The sequence below is a fragment of the Artemia franciscana genome, chromosome 4 (genome assembly GCF_032884065.1).
Source record: "Artemia franciscana chromosome 4, ASM3288406v1, whole genome shotgun sequence".
Lineage (NCBI taxonomy): Eukaryota > Metazoa > Arthropoda > Branchiopoda > Anostraca > Artemiidae > Artemia > Artemia franciscana.
In genome coordinates, this window is record NC_088866.1 from 57,857,746 (window position 1) to 57,876,767 (window position 19,022).

Genomic DNA, 19,022 nt, shown 5'->3' on the forward strand with positions numbered 1-19,022 from the left:
AGCTGCTAACATCATTTCCTACCTTAACTGCATCAGTGTTATTCTCATACATAGCACTAATCACTTTAATGTATTTGTCTAGTATCATCAGCAGCGCAAATGCGCTACCTACGTAAAGAGCGATGTGGACACAATGTTTTTTGTTGTTGTTTTTTTTTACCAGGGCACTTAGAATCAAAGGAGTTGTTTATTAAATGGATATATGAAAATTTATCAAGAAGATCCTTGTGAGCATCCCAGCATCAAGCTATTGATACAAACGGAGCGAATTTAGGTCTCTCAGTACTATACTTGTCAATTTAGATACTCTTTTATTGGCGATTGTTGTAATTATGTAAATCTCTTCTCTCAAACCCATTCACTTTCCAAACGCATCCAGTCAAAATTTTGAGAAAGGCGTTTTGTTCAGTATATTTGAACAGTCCAGCAACTATGTCTTCAGAAATATTAGGCATGTTCAACCCCCAAAATTATGCAATTGGCCCATTAAGCTTTTAAACTAAATGCTGCTTTAAAATAAATGAAAAGGCATTGTGTTTATGGTTGCCAATAAGACACCTCAGCAATATATCGAGAACGACTGGGAGCATTAAGATAAAAATTTTGGGGACGCTACTATTACTACTTGTAGTCTTACATAAGTAAAAAGATGTCCAGGTTGTCAAAGAGCAAAGATATAATCTTTTGAGAATTATATTAAGTTTTATTTTTCAGGTCAACTTCAGAAGCAATAAAACTAAACTAAAAAATACTGTGTGTCGGGATTAAAAAATTTTTTAAAGTTTCTGCAACATACAAATAGCAACCCATACTATGGATTCTTATTGAAAAACTGAAAAGATGTAAAATATTAATTTTTCCATGAAAAAGACTATGTCAATAGAAGACAAACATAAATTAATTTCAGAAACTTTTTCAACAAAACAAGTATTTCAAAGAAAAGATGAGCTCAATCAAGCTAAGAATGAGCAAAAATAAAGTCAAATAATCTTCCAAGCGTAAAACTACCACAAATGATTATCAATAAATAAGTGAAACTCAAAAACGAACAAAAATTATAATAAATAACCGAGTCAAACTCAAAACGAGCAAAAATTAACATGAGTAGGGTTTATAACCCCTATGCCTTCTCAATGCCCAAACATAATTAACACTTTACTGAACAAAAAAAATGACTATGGATTGTCAGTTTAATTAAGATATACTGACACTTATTCCTTAAAGTTTAGATTTTTTATTTATGAATGTAAGAAAAGTGATAACACTTAAAACGTAGTTTGTTTTCAGTAAAGCATATTAGTAAACGTATTTTTTGTTTGAGTAAAAGTATGAAGCCTATTGTGCCATTTGCAATTATATTTTGACTGGAGGCCTGTAGGGGGAAAGGTTGGGAAAAGGGTAACAGAGGGGGCGGCTGGTTACTCTATGATCAGTTTTGACTCTTCAAGAAAGAAACAGAAGTTTCAATTTCAATCGAATGAGCCCCCTATAAAGTTAATACGACCACCCGTTCCATAAAAACCTTATATGTCAACAACAGACAACTTACAAAAGTTACAAACCTTGCCCCCAGGGGCTATGGGGATTTTTAAACTCCTATGTCAATGTTGTTTAAATTTTGGACTATTTAGAATATCGATTTGGACTATTTAGAACGTATTTCAAATTTTAATCGGATTCATTTGGGGGGGAAAGCACAAGAGGGGGATGAGCTGGTTACCCTCTAATCCCTTTTGGCTCTCAAAAAGGACAAAAGAAATTTCAGCTCCCATTCGAATGAGCCTCCTCCAAAGTAAGTACAACCACCATTTCCATTAGAACCTGATATGCTCCTGAAACATTACAAACCCTGTCCAAGGTTCTGGGGATCAAGCCAACTCTGAAGCCATTGTTATATGATCTTTTCACTATTTTGTACAAAATGGCTATCACAAACACTACATAAGATGCATTTTGGGATAAGACGGTGGGCTGGGACCTTTTTGCCTTTCGATTGCTTTCGACTCTTTAAAAGAGATACAGAACTTCCAATATCAATCAAATAAGTCTCTTTCAAACTTTATACGACGACCTTATCCATAAAAACCTTATTTTCCCCTGGAGCATAACCTACAACCCCTGTGGCAAGGGCTATAAAGGTTGTATCAACCCAAAAAGCATTGTTATATAGTATTTTTACTAAATAGAATGCAAAGACTATCTCCAATTTTTGATGCATTGGGAGAAAAGAGGGCATAAAGGGGGAGGGGGGCTGATACCCTGATCACTTTGGTTAAAACAGGGATACTGCCAGTTTCCAATCAAAAGAGCTCACTCAAAAGTTTATACAACCACCCTTTCCATACATACCTCCAGTGCTTAAATTACAAGACTTCAGAGTGTAAACTTCACAGTTTATGTTACACGTTCATTGTTCTATTTTGAAAAAAATGAATGCATTAAAAACTCGACTGGATACACTTGGGGAAAAGAGTTTGTGGCGGGAGGGGGGGGGGATCTAGCTGTCATCAAGTCACTATTGACGCTTAAAATGGAGCATTAACTTTCAATTTCTAATCATTCGAACTTCCTCCAAAGTTAATACAACCACCTCCTCCATAAAAACCTTTTAGGCACCCAGGACATAATTTACAACCCTTTCCCATGGGCTCTTGGCGGTTGTGTTGACCCCGAAATTTTTGCTATTTGATTATGAAACTATTTTGAACAAACAACTGTCTTGAAATGTTTATTGGATACTTTTGAGGAAAAGAGGACGTGGGATGGCGGCAGATGCCATCCGATCACTGTCGACTCTTTAAACGGGAAATAGAACTTCCAATTTTCAATCAAATGAGTCTCTTCCGAAGTTTATACAGCCATTCCCTTCCATAAAATCTTATATGCCCCGGGGAATAACATACAACCCTTGACCCTAGGCTTTATAGGGCTTTCGACCCCATTGGGATAGTTGCATGATACATGAAATACTTTGAACAAATTGGCCACTTCAAGATTTTAACAGAATTCATTGGGAGAAAAGGGGCACAGGGGGGGGGGCAATAGCCACCTTCTAATCACTATTGACCCTTGAAATGGAATTAGAACTTCTGATTTAAGTCAAATATGCCCCCTCCGAAGTTTATATGATGATGCCTTCCATAAAAAGCTAATAAGTTTAACCCCAAATTCTGGAGCGTGGCGTAAACCCTGGAGTTTTTATCATACGATCTTTCGTCTATTTGGAACAAAATGACTATCTCAAAAATTCGATCAGAAGCATTCGGGGAAAAGAGGATGTGGAGGGGGGAATTGTCGCCATCCAATCACTTTTGACTCTTAAAAAGGGAACTATAAATTTCAGTTTCTAATCATTTGAGCCCCCTCCCCCTCCAAAGTTAATACAACCACCTCTTCCATAAAAAACTTATATGCACCTGGTTCACTATTTAGAACCCTTACCACTAGAATCTTGGAGGTAGTATTGACCCAAAAATTTTTTGATTGATCTTTGGACTATTTTGAACAAAATGAATACATCAAATTTTGGTTAAACGCACTTGAAGAAACGATGGCGCTGGGGTGTAGGGTAGATAACCTCTGATCACTTTTGAATCTTAACAAGGAAACCAGCACTTGCAATTTTCAGTCAAATGAGCCCCCTCTGAAGTTTATACAATCACCCCTTACATAAAAACCTTATACAGCTCTGGGGCATAACTTGCAACACTTCCCACTGGGCTCTAGGGGGCTAAGTTGACCCAGAATTTTTTGTTATCTTATCTTTGAACTATTTTAAGCAAAAGGGCTATCTTGGGATTTCGATTTGATGCATTTGAGAAAAAAGGACTTGGTATAATTATCCTCCAATTACTTTTGACTCTTAAAAAGGGTACTAAAACTTTCGATTTTCAATCGAAAAATCCCCTCCTAAAGTTTATTCAACCACTCCTTCCATAAAAACCATGTACAACTTACAACAATTACAACAAATGGAAAAAAAGGCGTGGGGAAACTTAGTTGTCCCCTGGTCACTTTTGACTCTTAATAAGAGCACTAGAACTTCTAATTTCCAATTGAAGGAGCCCTTTTTGAAGTTTGTATGACATACAAAGTGCATACTTTGGAGACTTTTTTTGTACTTTGATCAGTTGCTCATATAGCTTAAAGGGATTCATATAGAGGTGGCTAATATAAAGAGGACTGAGACTCCTTATTCATAGCATTTTTACAAACTTCAGAATCAACAAAAATCAGCATATTGACACACATATATCAAGTTCAAAGACTTACATCAATATCCTTTTGAGTGAAAAATTCTGGATCTTGTCCCATCATATTAGCCAAGTGTCTTTTTCTTATTTCGAAATCAGCAAGCTGTTCCTTATAAAATGCATCTAAAGAAAAGTACAATATAAATTTTGATTTTAAACATATTCTATAGAACAAACTTTTAAGCACCAAGAACGTCAAAATTGGATATGTTTTTGTCCCGATTACCCTGTCTTAGGTCTGCTCATACCTAAAAACCACGATTTACAAAAAAAAAAAAAAAAATTCTAAAACCTATCTGAAATTCCTATTTAATAAAAACTGAAAAATGTAATCAGATTTTGAATACTTAAGTTTTCCAACATATTTTTTAGACATCTTTAGAATGTCTTGTTCTGTATTCCAAGTGTTTTTATTATTGTGAGTGAGAATCCTAGAATATTAGAAAAACTTCTCTCAATCACAGTCATACTAACACAACTTTGAGTAGTTCCCAAAAAACAGGCAAAATAACAGGCAAATTTTCAGCAATAGCTGAGTAAAAAAAAAAGGAGAAAAATTTGAGGTTTGATAGCAACATCCTAACACATACTTACTGTATTTTCTTGCTCTTTCCAAATAAGCTTCCATAGCTTTGTTAATTTTCTGCTCTTTTTTAGGCTCTAGTGATGTATCATAGGGCACTGGGGAGCCAAAAGAATCTTTTTCAACAGTTGATCCTTCATTTGACGCCCATCTTGTATTTATTCCCTAAGAATCAAAAAGAAAACAATTTTTAAAGCACATAAGTTACAAAAACAAAGGAAAAGGAACCACACAACAATATTCTTAAGACAAATTCTTAACTCTGATTCAACTTTGATTTCAAACAGTCCAATAAGTGTATCTGTCTGAACTGTCAATATATTTTGCTGCAAGTGGTCAATAATATAACTAATCACTAGTACAATCGATATCACTTACAATAGTACACGTAGCAAGAGCTAGATAGTGTAATTTGTTCTTGCCATAAATCTATAAATGTGAGTCAAGATTGTGAGTTGGCAATTCCTGGTGCATCATGGAAAGAATTTTTCATCAACAGTTTAGGTGAAACCCAAAATCACAGCAATGGCAGATTGCATTAAAAACTAATCAGAAGTTTTAAAATGACATGCACATAACTCCTGTACCCTATTATTTACAACTCCTTCCACTTTTATTTAACAATGCTTTATAAAATGAAACCCCGATCCACAAATGTGATTCTGGTAACACCGAATAAGAGGTTGAAAAGAATGAGAATTTGAATTAGGTAATATGCAACAATTCTCCTCTGCTCACAAGGCTTTCAGTTAAAATTGATTTTAAATTTTGAACAACCAAATCTACCACCTGCTTATATTTTTGTGAATCAACTTAATCTGCAATAGTTGATCAACAGGTTTTTGTTGGACCATTGAAAAACTTTTCTGACGAAAAGATAGATTCACAAATGGCACACAGACAGTAGCAGAAAAATAGCTTTAAATGTGTTTCTGAGGTAAATATGACAGTATCATGTATCCACAAATACATTAACATAAATTTATTTGAGCCATTTGTTGATGTATTGTTTGCTTTATTTTTCTGGCTTTAAAAAAAATTCAGAATCTGAGAGATACACTTAGAAAAAATTCCAGTTTCAAAAAAAATATTGGAATATTTGTTTATATATGTATATATATATATATATATATATATATATATATATATATATATATATATATATATATATATATATATATATATATATATATATATATATATATATATATATATATATATATATATATATATATATATATATATATATATATATATATATATATATATACCAGCTGACCCCTCCCATGTATTGCTGAGGTGCTGCACAACCCAGCAACATCTGGAGTGGCAGCTAGTCTCCCCTAAACCCCCCTCCCTGCTACTGGCAGGTTTAGAACATTATGCATATGTAAATATAACATTTCTGAATACAATGAAATAAGATTTTTTTCATTACAGTGTTTATTTCAGAAAAAGGATCTTGTCTAAAGATTACAGTTTAAGATGTGTTCCAATAGCAACTATCAAGCTTGGAAAGTGTTGAATACCAAAATGAATGGTATATTTGTCTTTTAGCTAACAAATTATTCAGACAACAACAAAAATTACTAGATACTCTTTGCATAAAATTTGGCTAATGGTGGTGCCACATTCCTTTTCTAACTAACAGCAATAACAAAAAAAAAAACAAAAAACATTCAATCCATTAACCAACACTCTTTCAAATATGGTAGTTTATAATTGCCACTATTGTGGAAACTGTACCAGTCCCTCCCTCCTAATACCCAAATAGAGCCCCATTCTGTATACAAACATTTACTGATTTGTTTTTATTTTCAAATTGACATTATAAGCTAGCTATTTATGAGAAATATGTATAAAAATAGTGCAAACCAGAAAAACTTTATCATTCTATATCCAAACAGTAGTGTGGCACTGTACAAAGTAGGTCTATTGTATCTAGAAGTGATATTTAAAAGGAAATTTGAATGTGTCCTTTTTTATTGTAGCTAGTTCAGAGAATAAATATTGTTCCAAGATTCTCAAAATTTATTACCATTATCTGTTGGATTTAAACCCCAGCCATTTTGTTATACTTTTCTGGACACACATCAGACAGAAAATACTAGCTACCATTCAATGCTCCTTCTAATTATAATAAGCTAATTACTTTTAATACAATTACATTCCAGCTCTTATCATATTTGGGTCCATATATATCCATAAGCTAATAACAAAAGCTAGCTAAGAATTTTTCATATTGGCTTTACTTGGCATTACAAACCTAATGATGAAAAACAAGCACACACAAAAAAAATACAAACTTATAAATAAGCCAACTATTGTATATAGCCTAGGGCAAAGGTACGCTGTTCTAACATATTGAGATTTCACTACACTTTAATCCATGTTAATTACCTTATCTTTTACCTGATTTAGGGTATCTGAATGACAACAAAGATATCATTCATTGGAGTTTTTGCCATTCAGAAAGATTGATAGTTTTGTTATTATCATAAGGAAATCAATACATAAGGAAACATGTTAATAAAACATCTTTTACTCCATAAAATGTGGAACAATCCTAGTAAACATATTTTGCAAGAGGAGAAGCTTGATCTTCACTTTATTCACCACTGTACAACTTTTTTTTACAAAATTCTGAAAAATAAACATGGATTCGACTGCATTTTCTTACTTTCAAATAATTTATATATGTAATTAAATACCATCAGTGCCATTTACTAACTTTTCACAAAAAAATTACTGATAAATTATGTTTCCTTAGATTAGATAGATGTGAGTTGGGTGTTTGTTCATAAATAATTTTCATAACTTAGAGAATAGACACAAATATTGAAAAATGTGATAGAATAAATGGAAATACAAGAAAAATAGTGAAGATGAAGGCTCTCCTTCTGCAAAACATATTAACTAGGATTGTTCTGCATATTATGAAGTAAGAATTTTCTTAACACGTTTCCTTATGTACTAATTGATCCCGAGGCTTATACTGAAAAACTGAGTAATATTTATTTAGTTTCTGAAAAGATTAATTCCATGATTAATGTCTGTCAGAAAAAAAGCTTTCAAGCCTATAATTAAACCTATTACCTAAGGGCAAGGGGAATAGGATCTAATTTTAACAGCAGTGATTATGTTATTTGAAAAGAACAGTGCACGGGATGTCAAAAGTAATTTTTTTTTTTCTATCTGATTCTTGTTGTATTCAATTAGTCAAAGACCACACTGCCCTTCCATATCAAACAAACACAAGTTAGAAACAACAGAAAAATTCTCTCAAGACAGTGGAATTCAATTCAGTGAATATTTTGGCCCTATGTCCAAGGGCTGTCTTCAGCACAACACCAAACCAATTAAAAATAAAAATGTTTTTGAAAAATATTTTTAAAGCAGCCATAGCATCCTAGGCTTAGGTTCTTGGGGGAGTATTCACTAAATTCTTTATGGACTACTCAAATTTAATTCAAAATGACCTGACAAAATATTTTACTAAACCTATTTATATTAGTATTCAACCAGTTACAAAAAAGCCTTTGAGGCTAGCTGCCAAACGACCAAGATTACCTTCAAAAACTTGTATTTATTTTATATATATATATATATATATATATATATATATATATATATATATATATATATATATATATATATATATATATATATATATATATATATTATATTATATATATATATATATATATATATATATATATATATATATATATATATATATATAAATGTATATATATATATATATATATATATATATATATATATATATATATATATAAATATATATATATATATATATATATATATATATATATATATATATATATATATATATATTATATATATATATATATATATATATATATATATATATATATATATATATATATATATATATATATATATATATATATATATATATATATTATATATATATATATATATATAATATATATATATATATATATATATATATATATATATATATATATATATATATATATATATATATATATATATATATATATATATATATATATATATATATATATATATATATATATATATATGGTAAAACTCTAGTTTAGTGATTTCTTGCTATCTCTGAAAGGGGTTAGGAAAATGAAAGGTAAAATTCTAGTTAATTGACTTCTTGCTATCTTGGATAGGGTTTAGGTTACGGAAATGAAACTTTCAGGGATAGGTCTACAGGCTAAAATATGTCCCAGGAAGGTATTTTAAAGTACCTACCTCCACTCCTTCTCCCTCTAGAGTGCCCTGAAATTTGCCTACATGACAGGTCTATACCTATTGAAATTTTGACAAAACAACATTTTACCTTAATTTTCAGTTACTAGTTGCTTTTTCTCTGCCTTTAGTTCTGAAAATGCAATTCCTGTTATTTGAGTAGAATTTTGAGCCATATCAATGTTTTTTTTTGTTTTTTTAATTTAGGAAATGTATTTGCATATCTTTAAAACCTTATAAAATAGAATTGAGCAAAGTTATGAAGCTGAAAACAATTTTTTTGTACTTCAATTAAGCAGAAGATCTATTTTGCAAGGTTTCACTTTTATAACACACATATTTTTAAAGGTCATCAAAGGTCAGGGCCCTCTAGAGGGAGAAGGAGTGGAGGTAATTGCTTCAAAATACCTTCCCGGGACATACTTTAGTATGTAGATTCATCTCTGAAAATTTCATTTTCCTAACCTAAACCCTTTCTGAGATAGCTAGAAGTCAATTAACTAGAATTTTACCAAAATGAAACTTTCAGGAATGGGTGTACAGGCTAAAGTAGGTCCCAGGAAGGTATTTTGAAGTACCTATCTCTACTCCCTCTCCCTCTAGAGGATCCTGACCTTTAAAATATGTGTGTCACTATTTGCAAAGAATTTGACATTTCTTTGTTTTTGAAGAATAAATTAGCTTTATACAAAACAAGTGGTATTTGTCTTTTCAATATTTTTCTCCGTATCAAGTTTGATCTTCTACTTAATTGATCTCATGAATATATTAATGTTTTCATGAAATAACGCTGTGGTAGTGTATTTTTGTGAGAGCAGCGTTACCAAACACGTTGGCGAAAGCCAGGTGAAAAGGATGTGAAGCACGTTCCAAGCCAAGCGCGTTTCACCCGCTTTTCGATATCACTCTGCGGGAAATGGTCGGCAAAATTTTTCTCAAGATCTGATATGCTACTGAAGGAAAAGAGGGAGCGAGGGCAATTTAGCCGTGTCGGCAGATTTATAATTAAATCTAGGCTCAATTTGAGTTAGAGCAGATCGTAATAATTTTCAACATTTATTAAAGTTGAACGGTATTTTGATTTTATGTAAGTTAATGTAGAAAAGGCTGATTCACATAAATATGTTGTACAAAATGGCAGTAATTTGTTCATTGCCATTTCCGATAGCAGGGGATATTCTGATTTGATTTCTTTCCGAAATTCACGCACAGGCACTTGAGAAAATCCGAGTCGTAAGGTAGTATCACTTGTTAATTCGGCAAATTCTTCTTGTGCTTTTAAGTTTAAAAAATTAATTTATTCCATTTCAATTAAAAATGGATTGCAAATCCATTATTGTGTATCGATATCATTGGGAAAATACCTATGCATGTAAACTTCCATATCCCTCAAATGATTAACTATAATTTGTGTTATAGGAGTATCTTTTTTTGAAATATTGTTACTAATTATATACTCGTCAGTAAATGGAAACATTTCGAGAGATCCACTTTCCACTGTGTTCTTCCATATAAGAATTTTTTTTAACAAAGGCCTCAACTTTATTTTTTAACATAAACATATTAACGCAGACTCCCTACATTGATAAATTCATATCATTGATTTTATCAAAAATATCTGCCATAAAGTATAGCTTGAGAAGCCATAAATTATCGTGAAAATAATCGACCAAATTAGAATTCTGCTTTGTTAGAAATATAAGACCTCTTCGACCTCTTGATAGCCACCTAACTTCAGCATGTAGCAATAAGCTTGTATAATCCGAATCCATATAAATGCACAAATTTTTAAACAATCGACTATTAAGTGCTCGACTTTTAATAAAGTTAATGATTTTGACTGCATCAAAAAACACAGTCTTTATTTCTGGTGCAATTTTTTTAACGACAAGTGCCTCTCGGTGAATCATACAATGTGTAAATGTAAAATGATCATTTCCAGCTTTAACGAATGCTGTAAAACCAAGATCTTGTCCGGTCACTGCTGCAGCACCGTCCGTGCACACACCAACACAATTTTTCCAATTTAATCCTTCTTTTTCAAAAAAACTCATTTATTTTTTTATATACATCTTTTCCACGAGTATGACCTTCCAGAGGACGACAAAACAGTATATCTTCATGAATGCTTCCCTCATAAATATATCTTACAAAAAGTAACAACTGCGCCATTTTTGAAATGTCTGTCGACTCGTCCAGTTGTATTGAAATTCTTTTGTCTGAAATTCTTTTCCACAGTGTCATTTGATAATGGAATTTTACTAATTTCAGCAGCATACTGTTTTCCATGAACAATTTCAGACATTCTTATAGCTGCAAGTAGTAAAAGTTGCTCTCCAATAGTAAAAGGCTTTTTCGTTTTTGCTATCAAATACGAAACTTCATACGATGCCAATAGATATTTTTCATTCAAAGTAACATACTTCTCCAAAGTGTTCTTTTCTTTATTTGATGTTTGCAAAAGACGCTGAAAATAGTCTATTGGCTTTTTTGACAACGTTGCATGTTTAGTATTCAAATGTCGTTGCAGTTTTGACGGTTTCATGCTTTCTGCAGCCAAAACTTCTTTGCAAATTAAGCACACTGGTTGTTCTTAATTGTTGTGAGAAGACCATGTGAAGCCATACTGCAAATATGATTCGTCATATTTTCTTTTTTTGTTTTGCTAGAAGTCGGATTTGAAGCACTGCAACATGGTTGTGACGGCGTGGCAGACTTATTAGTTAGAATTTTAATTAGCCATTTATCCATGATGGTTAAATAATAATAAATAATTAAACAAAATGTAGTTGAACTTTAACGTAATAATTAAAAATACCAACTGAAAATTACACAGTAAATACAAACATGTCACTACAAAGACAAAGCTGAGTCCAAACTGAAGTACAAACAGTATGTGTAAGCTGTAAGGCGACACGGCGTCTGGGTACTTATAATCACTAAGTTTTCTTGCAAACACTGACGCCGATGACCAGACATCAATGTCAAACCTTCAGTTGAAAATCGAGGAGCGCGTTGTATTTATTATTTTAAATGCTACTTCCATATTTTCATTTATGGCCCCTACATAACAGTTTTGCATAGCCACTTTTTTCAAAAAAAAAGTTATAATAAAACTACAGTAGTATTTTGTATGATTTTTATTGGTATTTATATTTGTAAGTAGTGTGTATACTAATTTTAAAATTTTATTTGTGATGGTTGAAAAGTATCAGATCTTTGCGACCCCCTTTAAGTAGTCTCGTGACCCCCTGGGGGTCGCGACCCACAGTTTAAGAAGCCCTGATGTATAGTACCGTTTACAGTTCTCAAATACTCAAAGGATGTTGGACCGGGTATATTCACCAAAAGCAGGCGGAGAAAGAAGCATTCATGTTGATTGGGGTGAATGGTAGAGTCTTCCTATCGCGGTATCTTTGAAGATGGTAGGTTGGCCGTTTACTGAATTACCCTGTTTTCGACGTTCAAACGATTTCTTTTTAGCATTCCACATGTATAACGAAGGTACTTCAGTATACAGCAGTTTTTTTTGCAAAAGAATCATTTTGACATAACGAAAAGAAAGCAATTAACGATGTATCTGGTGGATTCTGGGCTCTTTGTTGCACGTTGGATTCTAAAAAATAAACACGTTGACTATTCTGTAAATGTACCGATGTGAACAACAGCTGGACTTCGTTCATGTATCGGAAATTATAGAATTCGCCAAACAGCTTCATAACTGCTTATTTTTTCTTCCAGCCTGATATTGTACGATTTCATCGATATAACTGATTTCGAACTGCAAGCCAAAAACTGCCATGTTTCTGCCTTTGTTGACGTATTTACATATGTATTTGATTGCCTTTACTGAGTTACAGTATTCAACGTTTATGTGAGCTTTAAATGTTTTTGATAATAATGGTGAGTATTAAACAACTTACTGGTTATCTACTTCGATGGTGGTACCGTTATGCTTTTTTATTATTGCTGTTTCACCACCATCTTCAGTATATCTTCTTCTATATTGTGGGTAACCATCGTTGCCGGTAATTGTGTTGGGTACTAAAAGTCGAGGATATTGCTTTGTGCACCTTCCTTTGGCCATGCATGGTGATTTTTCATTCAGTGCACCGCAAGGTCCATGTATGTTTTTTTACCACAATATCATATAAGCCCTTATCGATATTTTTATCAGGTGCTTCAGTGGAAATCACATCGTCAATTTCCTTAGAAGTAATTTTATCATGTAGCCAGATTAAATATGTGCGTGTGGCAATCCTCGTTTTTGCCATTCCACTGAGTACATCCAGCATCGCACTGACCCAAACACTTTAAGTTTTACTATGTAATTTATCAGTGATTTCAACTTTTGTCGGAAGACACGGGCCGTAATGTCATGTCTATGAACTGCCGATTGTCCTTGAAGGAAAAGCTGCTATATCTCGTCCCAAGATTGATTACATGTAAATGTAATAAATAAATCTGGACGACCATAGAGACAAACATACGCAATTGCATCTTGAGCATATTCATGCGTTAATCTTCCCACATTAGTGGTATTATCGTCATTTACAACTGCATCTTGTAAATGAATGTATCGTTCAGAGCGGAGTTTGGTCTGATTCAGACGGATAAATAGCAAACGTTCTGATTCAATCTTTGCATACATATCAACGATGTATTTGTGAAACAATTGACGGCATTTTAAATATACTTTTCATCATTGGGACGAATCATTAGTCTATAGGAATAATAGTTCATCGCACTGCATTTCTTATCCGTTTGTTTGTTAGTGGATGGATCTATCAATTTATTATTAAAGTGATAGCCTTCAGAAATTCTTACCAGCTGAGTGTTTCGCTTATGAATAATAATATCTCGAGGTAAAAAATGTATATATATATATAAAATGTATATATATATATATATATATATATATATATATATATATATATATATATATATATATATATATATATATATATATATATATATAATATATATATATATATATATATATATATATATATATATATATATATATATATATATATATATATATATATATATATATATATATATATATATATATATATATATATATATATATATATATATATATATATTTATATATATATATATATATATATATATATATATATATATATATATATATATATTATATATATATATATATATATATATATATATATATATATATATATATATATATATATATATATATATATATATATATATATATATATATATATATATATATATATATATATATATATATATATATATATATATATATATATATATATATATATATATATATATATATATATATATATATATATATATATATATATATATATATATATATATATATATATATATATATATATATATATATATATATATATATATATATATGGTAAAACTCTAGTTTAGTGACTTCTTGCTATCTCTGAAAGGGGTTAGGAAAATGAAAGGTAAAATTCTAGTTAATTGACTTCTTGCTATCTTGGATAGGGTTTAGGTTACGGAAATGAAACTTTCAGGGATAGGTCTACAGGCTAAAGTATGTCCCAGGAAGGTATTTTAAAGTACCTACCTCCACTCCTTCTCCCTCTAGAGTGCCCTGAAATTTGCCTACATGACAGGTCTATACCTATTGAAATTTTGACAAAACAACATTTTACCTTAATTTTCAGTTACTAGTTGCTTTTTCTTTGCCTTTAGTTCTGAAAATACAATTCCTGTTATTTGAGTAGAATTTTGAGCCATATCAATGTTTTTTTTTTTTTTTTAAATTTAGGAAATGTATCTGCATATCTTTAAAACTTTATAAAATAGAATTGAGCAAAGTTATGAAGCTGAAAACAAATTTGCTGTACTTCAATTAAGCAGAAGATCTATTTTGCAAGGTTTCACTTTTATAACACACATATTTTTAAAGGTCATCAAAGGTCAGGGCCCTCTAGAGGGAGAAGGAGTGGAGGTAATTGCTTCAAAATACCTTCCCGGGACATACTTTAGTATGTAGATTCATCTCTGAAAATTTCATTTTCCTAACCTAAACCCTTTCTGAGATAGCTAGAAGTCAATTAACTAGAATTTTACCAAAATGAAACTTTCAGGAATGGGTGTACAGGCTAAAGTAGGTCCCAGGAAGGTATTTTGAAGTACCTATCTCTACTCCCTCTCCCTCTAGAGGATCCTGACCTTTAAAATATGTGTGTCACTATTTGCAAAGAATTTGACATTTCTTTGTTTTTGAAGAATAAATTAGCTTTATACAAAACAAGTGGTATTTGTCTTTTCAATATTTTTCTCCGTATCAAGTTTGATCTTCTACTTAATTGATCTCATGAATATATTAATGTTTTCATGAAATAACGCTGTGGTAGTGTATTTTTGTGAGAGCAGCGTTACCAAACACGTTGGCGAAAGCCAGGTGAAAAGGATGTGAAGCACGTTCCAAGCCAAGCGCGTTTCACCCGCTTTTCGATATCACTCTGCGGGAAATGGTCGGCAAAATTTTTCTCAAGATCTGATATGCTACTGAAGGAAAAGAGGGAGCGAGGGCAATTTAGCCGTGTCGGCAGATTTATAATTAAATCTAGGCTCAATTTGAGTTAGAGCAGATCGTAATAAATTTTCAACATTTATTAAAGTTGAACGGTATTTTGATTTTATGTAAGTTAATGTAGAAAAGGCTGATTCACATAAATATGTTGTACAAAATGGCAGTAATTTGTTCATTGCCATTTCCGATAGCAGGGGATATTCTGTTTTGATTTCTTTCCGAAATTCACGCACAGGCACTTGAGAAAATCCGAGTCGTAAGGTAGTATCACTTGTTAATTCGGCAAATTCTTCTTGTGCTTTTAAGTTTAAAAAATTAATTTATTCCATTTCAATTAAAAATGGATTGCAAATCCATTATTGTGTATCGATATCATTGGGAAAATACCTATGCATGTAAACTTCCATATCCCTCAAATGATTAACTATAATTTGTGTTATAGGAGTATCTTTTTTTGAAATATTGTTACTAATTATATACTCGTCAGTAAATGGAAACATTTCGAGAGATCCACTTTCCACTGTGTTCTTCCATATAAGAATTTTTTTTAACAAAGGCCTCAACTTTATTTTTTAACATAAACATATTAACGCAGACTCCCTACATTGATAAATTCATATCATTGATTTTATCAAAAATATCTGCCATAAAGTATAGCTTGAGAAGCCATAAATTATCGTGAAAATAATCGACCAAATTAGAATTCTGCTTTGTTAGAAATATAAGACCTCTTCGACCTCTTGATAGCCACCTAACTTCAGCATGTAGCAATAAGCTTGTATAATCCGAATCCATATAAATGCACAAATTTTTAAACAATCGACTATTAAGTGCTCGACTTTTAATAAAGTTAATGATTTTGACTGCATCAAAAAACACAGTCTTTATTTCTGGTGCAATTTTTTTAACGACAAGTGCCTCTCGGTGAATCATACAATGTGTAAATGTAAAATGATCATTTCCAGCTTTAACGAATGCTGTAAAACCAAGATCTTGTCCGGTCACTGCTGCAGCACCGTCCGTGCACACACCAACACAATTTTTCCAATTTAATCCTTCTTTTTCAAAAAAACTCATTTATTTTTTTATATACATCTTTTCCACGAGTATGACCTTCCAGAGGACGACAAAACAGTATATCTTCATGAATGCTTCCCTCATAAATATATCTTACAAAAAGTAACAACTGCGCCATTTTTGAAATGTCTGTCGACTCGTCCAGTTGTATTGAAATTCTTTTGTCTGAAATTCTTTTCCACAGTGTCATTTGATAATGGAATTTTACTAATTTCAGCAGCATACTGTTTTCCATGAACAATTTCAGACATTCTTATAGCTGCAAGTAGTAAAAGTTGCTCTCCAATAGTAAAAGGCTTTTTCGTTTTTGCTATCAAATACGAAACTTCATACGATGCCAATAGATATTTTTCATTCAAAGTAACATACTTCTCCAAAGTGTTCTTTTCTTTATTTGATGTTTGCAAAAGACGCTGAAAATAGTCTATTGGCTTTTTTGACAACGTTGCATGTTTAGTATTCAAATGTCGTTGCAGTTTTGACGGTTTCATGCTTTCTGCAGCCAAAACTTCTTTGCAAATTAAGCACACTGGTTGTTCTTAATTGTTGTGAGAAGACCATGTGAAGCCATACTGCAAATATGATTCGTCATATTTTCTTTTTTTGTTTTGCTAGAAGTCGGATTTGAAGCACTGCAACATGGTTGTGACGGCGTGGCAGACTTATTAGTTAGAATTTTAATTAGCCATTTATCCATGATGGTTAAATAATAATAAATAATTAAACAAAATGTAGTTGAACTTTAACGTAATAATTAAAAATACCAACTGAAAATTACACAGTAAATACAAACATGTCACTACAAAGACAAAGCTGAGTCCAAACTGAAGTACAAACAGTATGTGTAAGCTGTAAGGCGACACGGCGTCTGGGTACTTATAATCACTAAGTTTTCTTGCAAACACTGACGCCGATGACCAGACATCAATGTCAAACCTTCAGTTGAAAATCGAGGAGCGCGTTGTATTTATTATTTTAAATGCTACTTCCATATTTTCATTTATGGCCCCTACATAACAGTTTTGCATAGCCACTTTTTTCAAAAAAAAAGTTATAATAAAACTACAGTAGTATTTTGTATGATTTTTATTGGTATTTATATTTGTAAGTAGTGTGTATACTAATTTTAAAATTTTATTTGTGATGGTTGAAAAGTATCAGATCTTTGCGACCCCCTTTAAGTAGTCTCGTGACCCCCTGGGGGTCGCGACCCACAGTTTAAGAAGCCCTGATGTATAGTACCGTTTACAGTTCTCAAATACTCAAAGGATGTTGGACCGGGTATATTCACCAAAAGCAGGCGGAGAAAGAAGCATTCATGTTGATTGGGGTGAATGGTAGAGTCTTCCTATCGCGGTATCTTTGAAGATGGTAGGTTGGCCGTTTACTGAATTACCCTGTTTTCGACGTTCAAACGATTTCTTTTTAGCATTCCACATGTATAACGAAGGTACTTCAGTATACAGCAGTTTTTTTTGCAAAAGAATCATTTTGACATAACGAAAAGAAAGCAATTAACGATGTATCTGGTGGATTCTGGGCTCTTTGTTGCACGTTGGATTCTAAAAAATAAACACGTTGACTATTCTGTAAATGTACCGATGTGAACAACAGCTGGACTTCGTTCATGTATCGGAAATTATAGAATTCGCCAAACAGCTTCATAACTGCTTATTTTTTCTTCCAGCCTGATATTGTACGATTTCATCGATATAACTGATTTCGAACTGCAAGCCAAAAACTGCCATGTTTCTGCCTTTGTTGACGTATTTACATATGTATTTGATTGCCTTTACTGAGTTACAGTATTCAACGTTTATGTGAGCTTTAAATGTTTTTGATAATAATGGTGAGTATGAAACAACTTACTGGTTATCTACTTCGATGGTGGTACCGTTATGCTTTTTTATTATTGCTGTTTCACCACCATCTTCAGTATATCTTCTTCTATATTGTGGGTAACCATCGTTGCCGGTAATTGTGTTGGGTACTAAAAGTCGAGGATATTGCTTTGTGCACCTTCCTTTGGCCATGCATGGTGATTTTTCATTCAGTGCACCGCAAGGTCCATGTATGTTTTTTTACCACAATATCATATAAGCCCTTATCGATATTTTTATCAGGTGCTTCAGTGGAAATCACATCGTCAATTTCATTAGAAGTAATTTTATCATGTAGCCAGATTAAATATGTGCGTGTGGCAATCCTCGTTTTTGCCATTCCACTGAGTACATCCAGCATCGCACTGACCCAAACACTTTAAGTT

General features: G+C 32.0%; 1 protein-coding gene across 2 annotated transcripts in view; it reads right to left on the bottom strand.

Moving 5' to 3' along the window:
- LOC136026655 (small ribosomal subunit protein uS9m-like) overlaps positions 1 to 19,022 on the bottom strand; it is a 507,124-nt gene that overhangs the window by 449,902 nt on the left and 38,200 nt on the right. For both annotated transcript variants that reach the window (XM_065703394.1, XM_065703393.1), the window contains exons 2-3: positions 4,848 to 5,001; positions 4,273 to 4,376 (exon numbers count right to left, since the gene is read on the bottom strand). In XM_065703394.1, the coding sequence (XP_065559466.1) occupies positions 4,273 to 4,376; positions 4,848 to 5,001 (258 nt within the window). The remainder of the gene's footprint in view (positions 1 to 4,272; positions 4,377 to 4,847; positions 5,002 to 19,022) is intronic.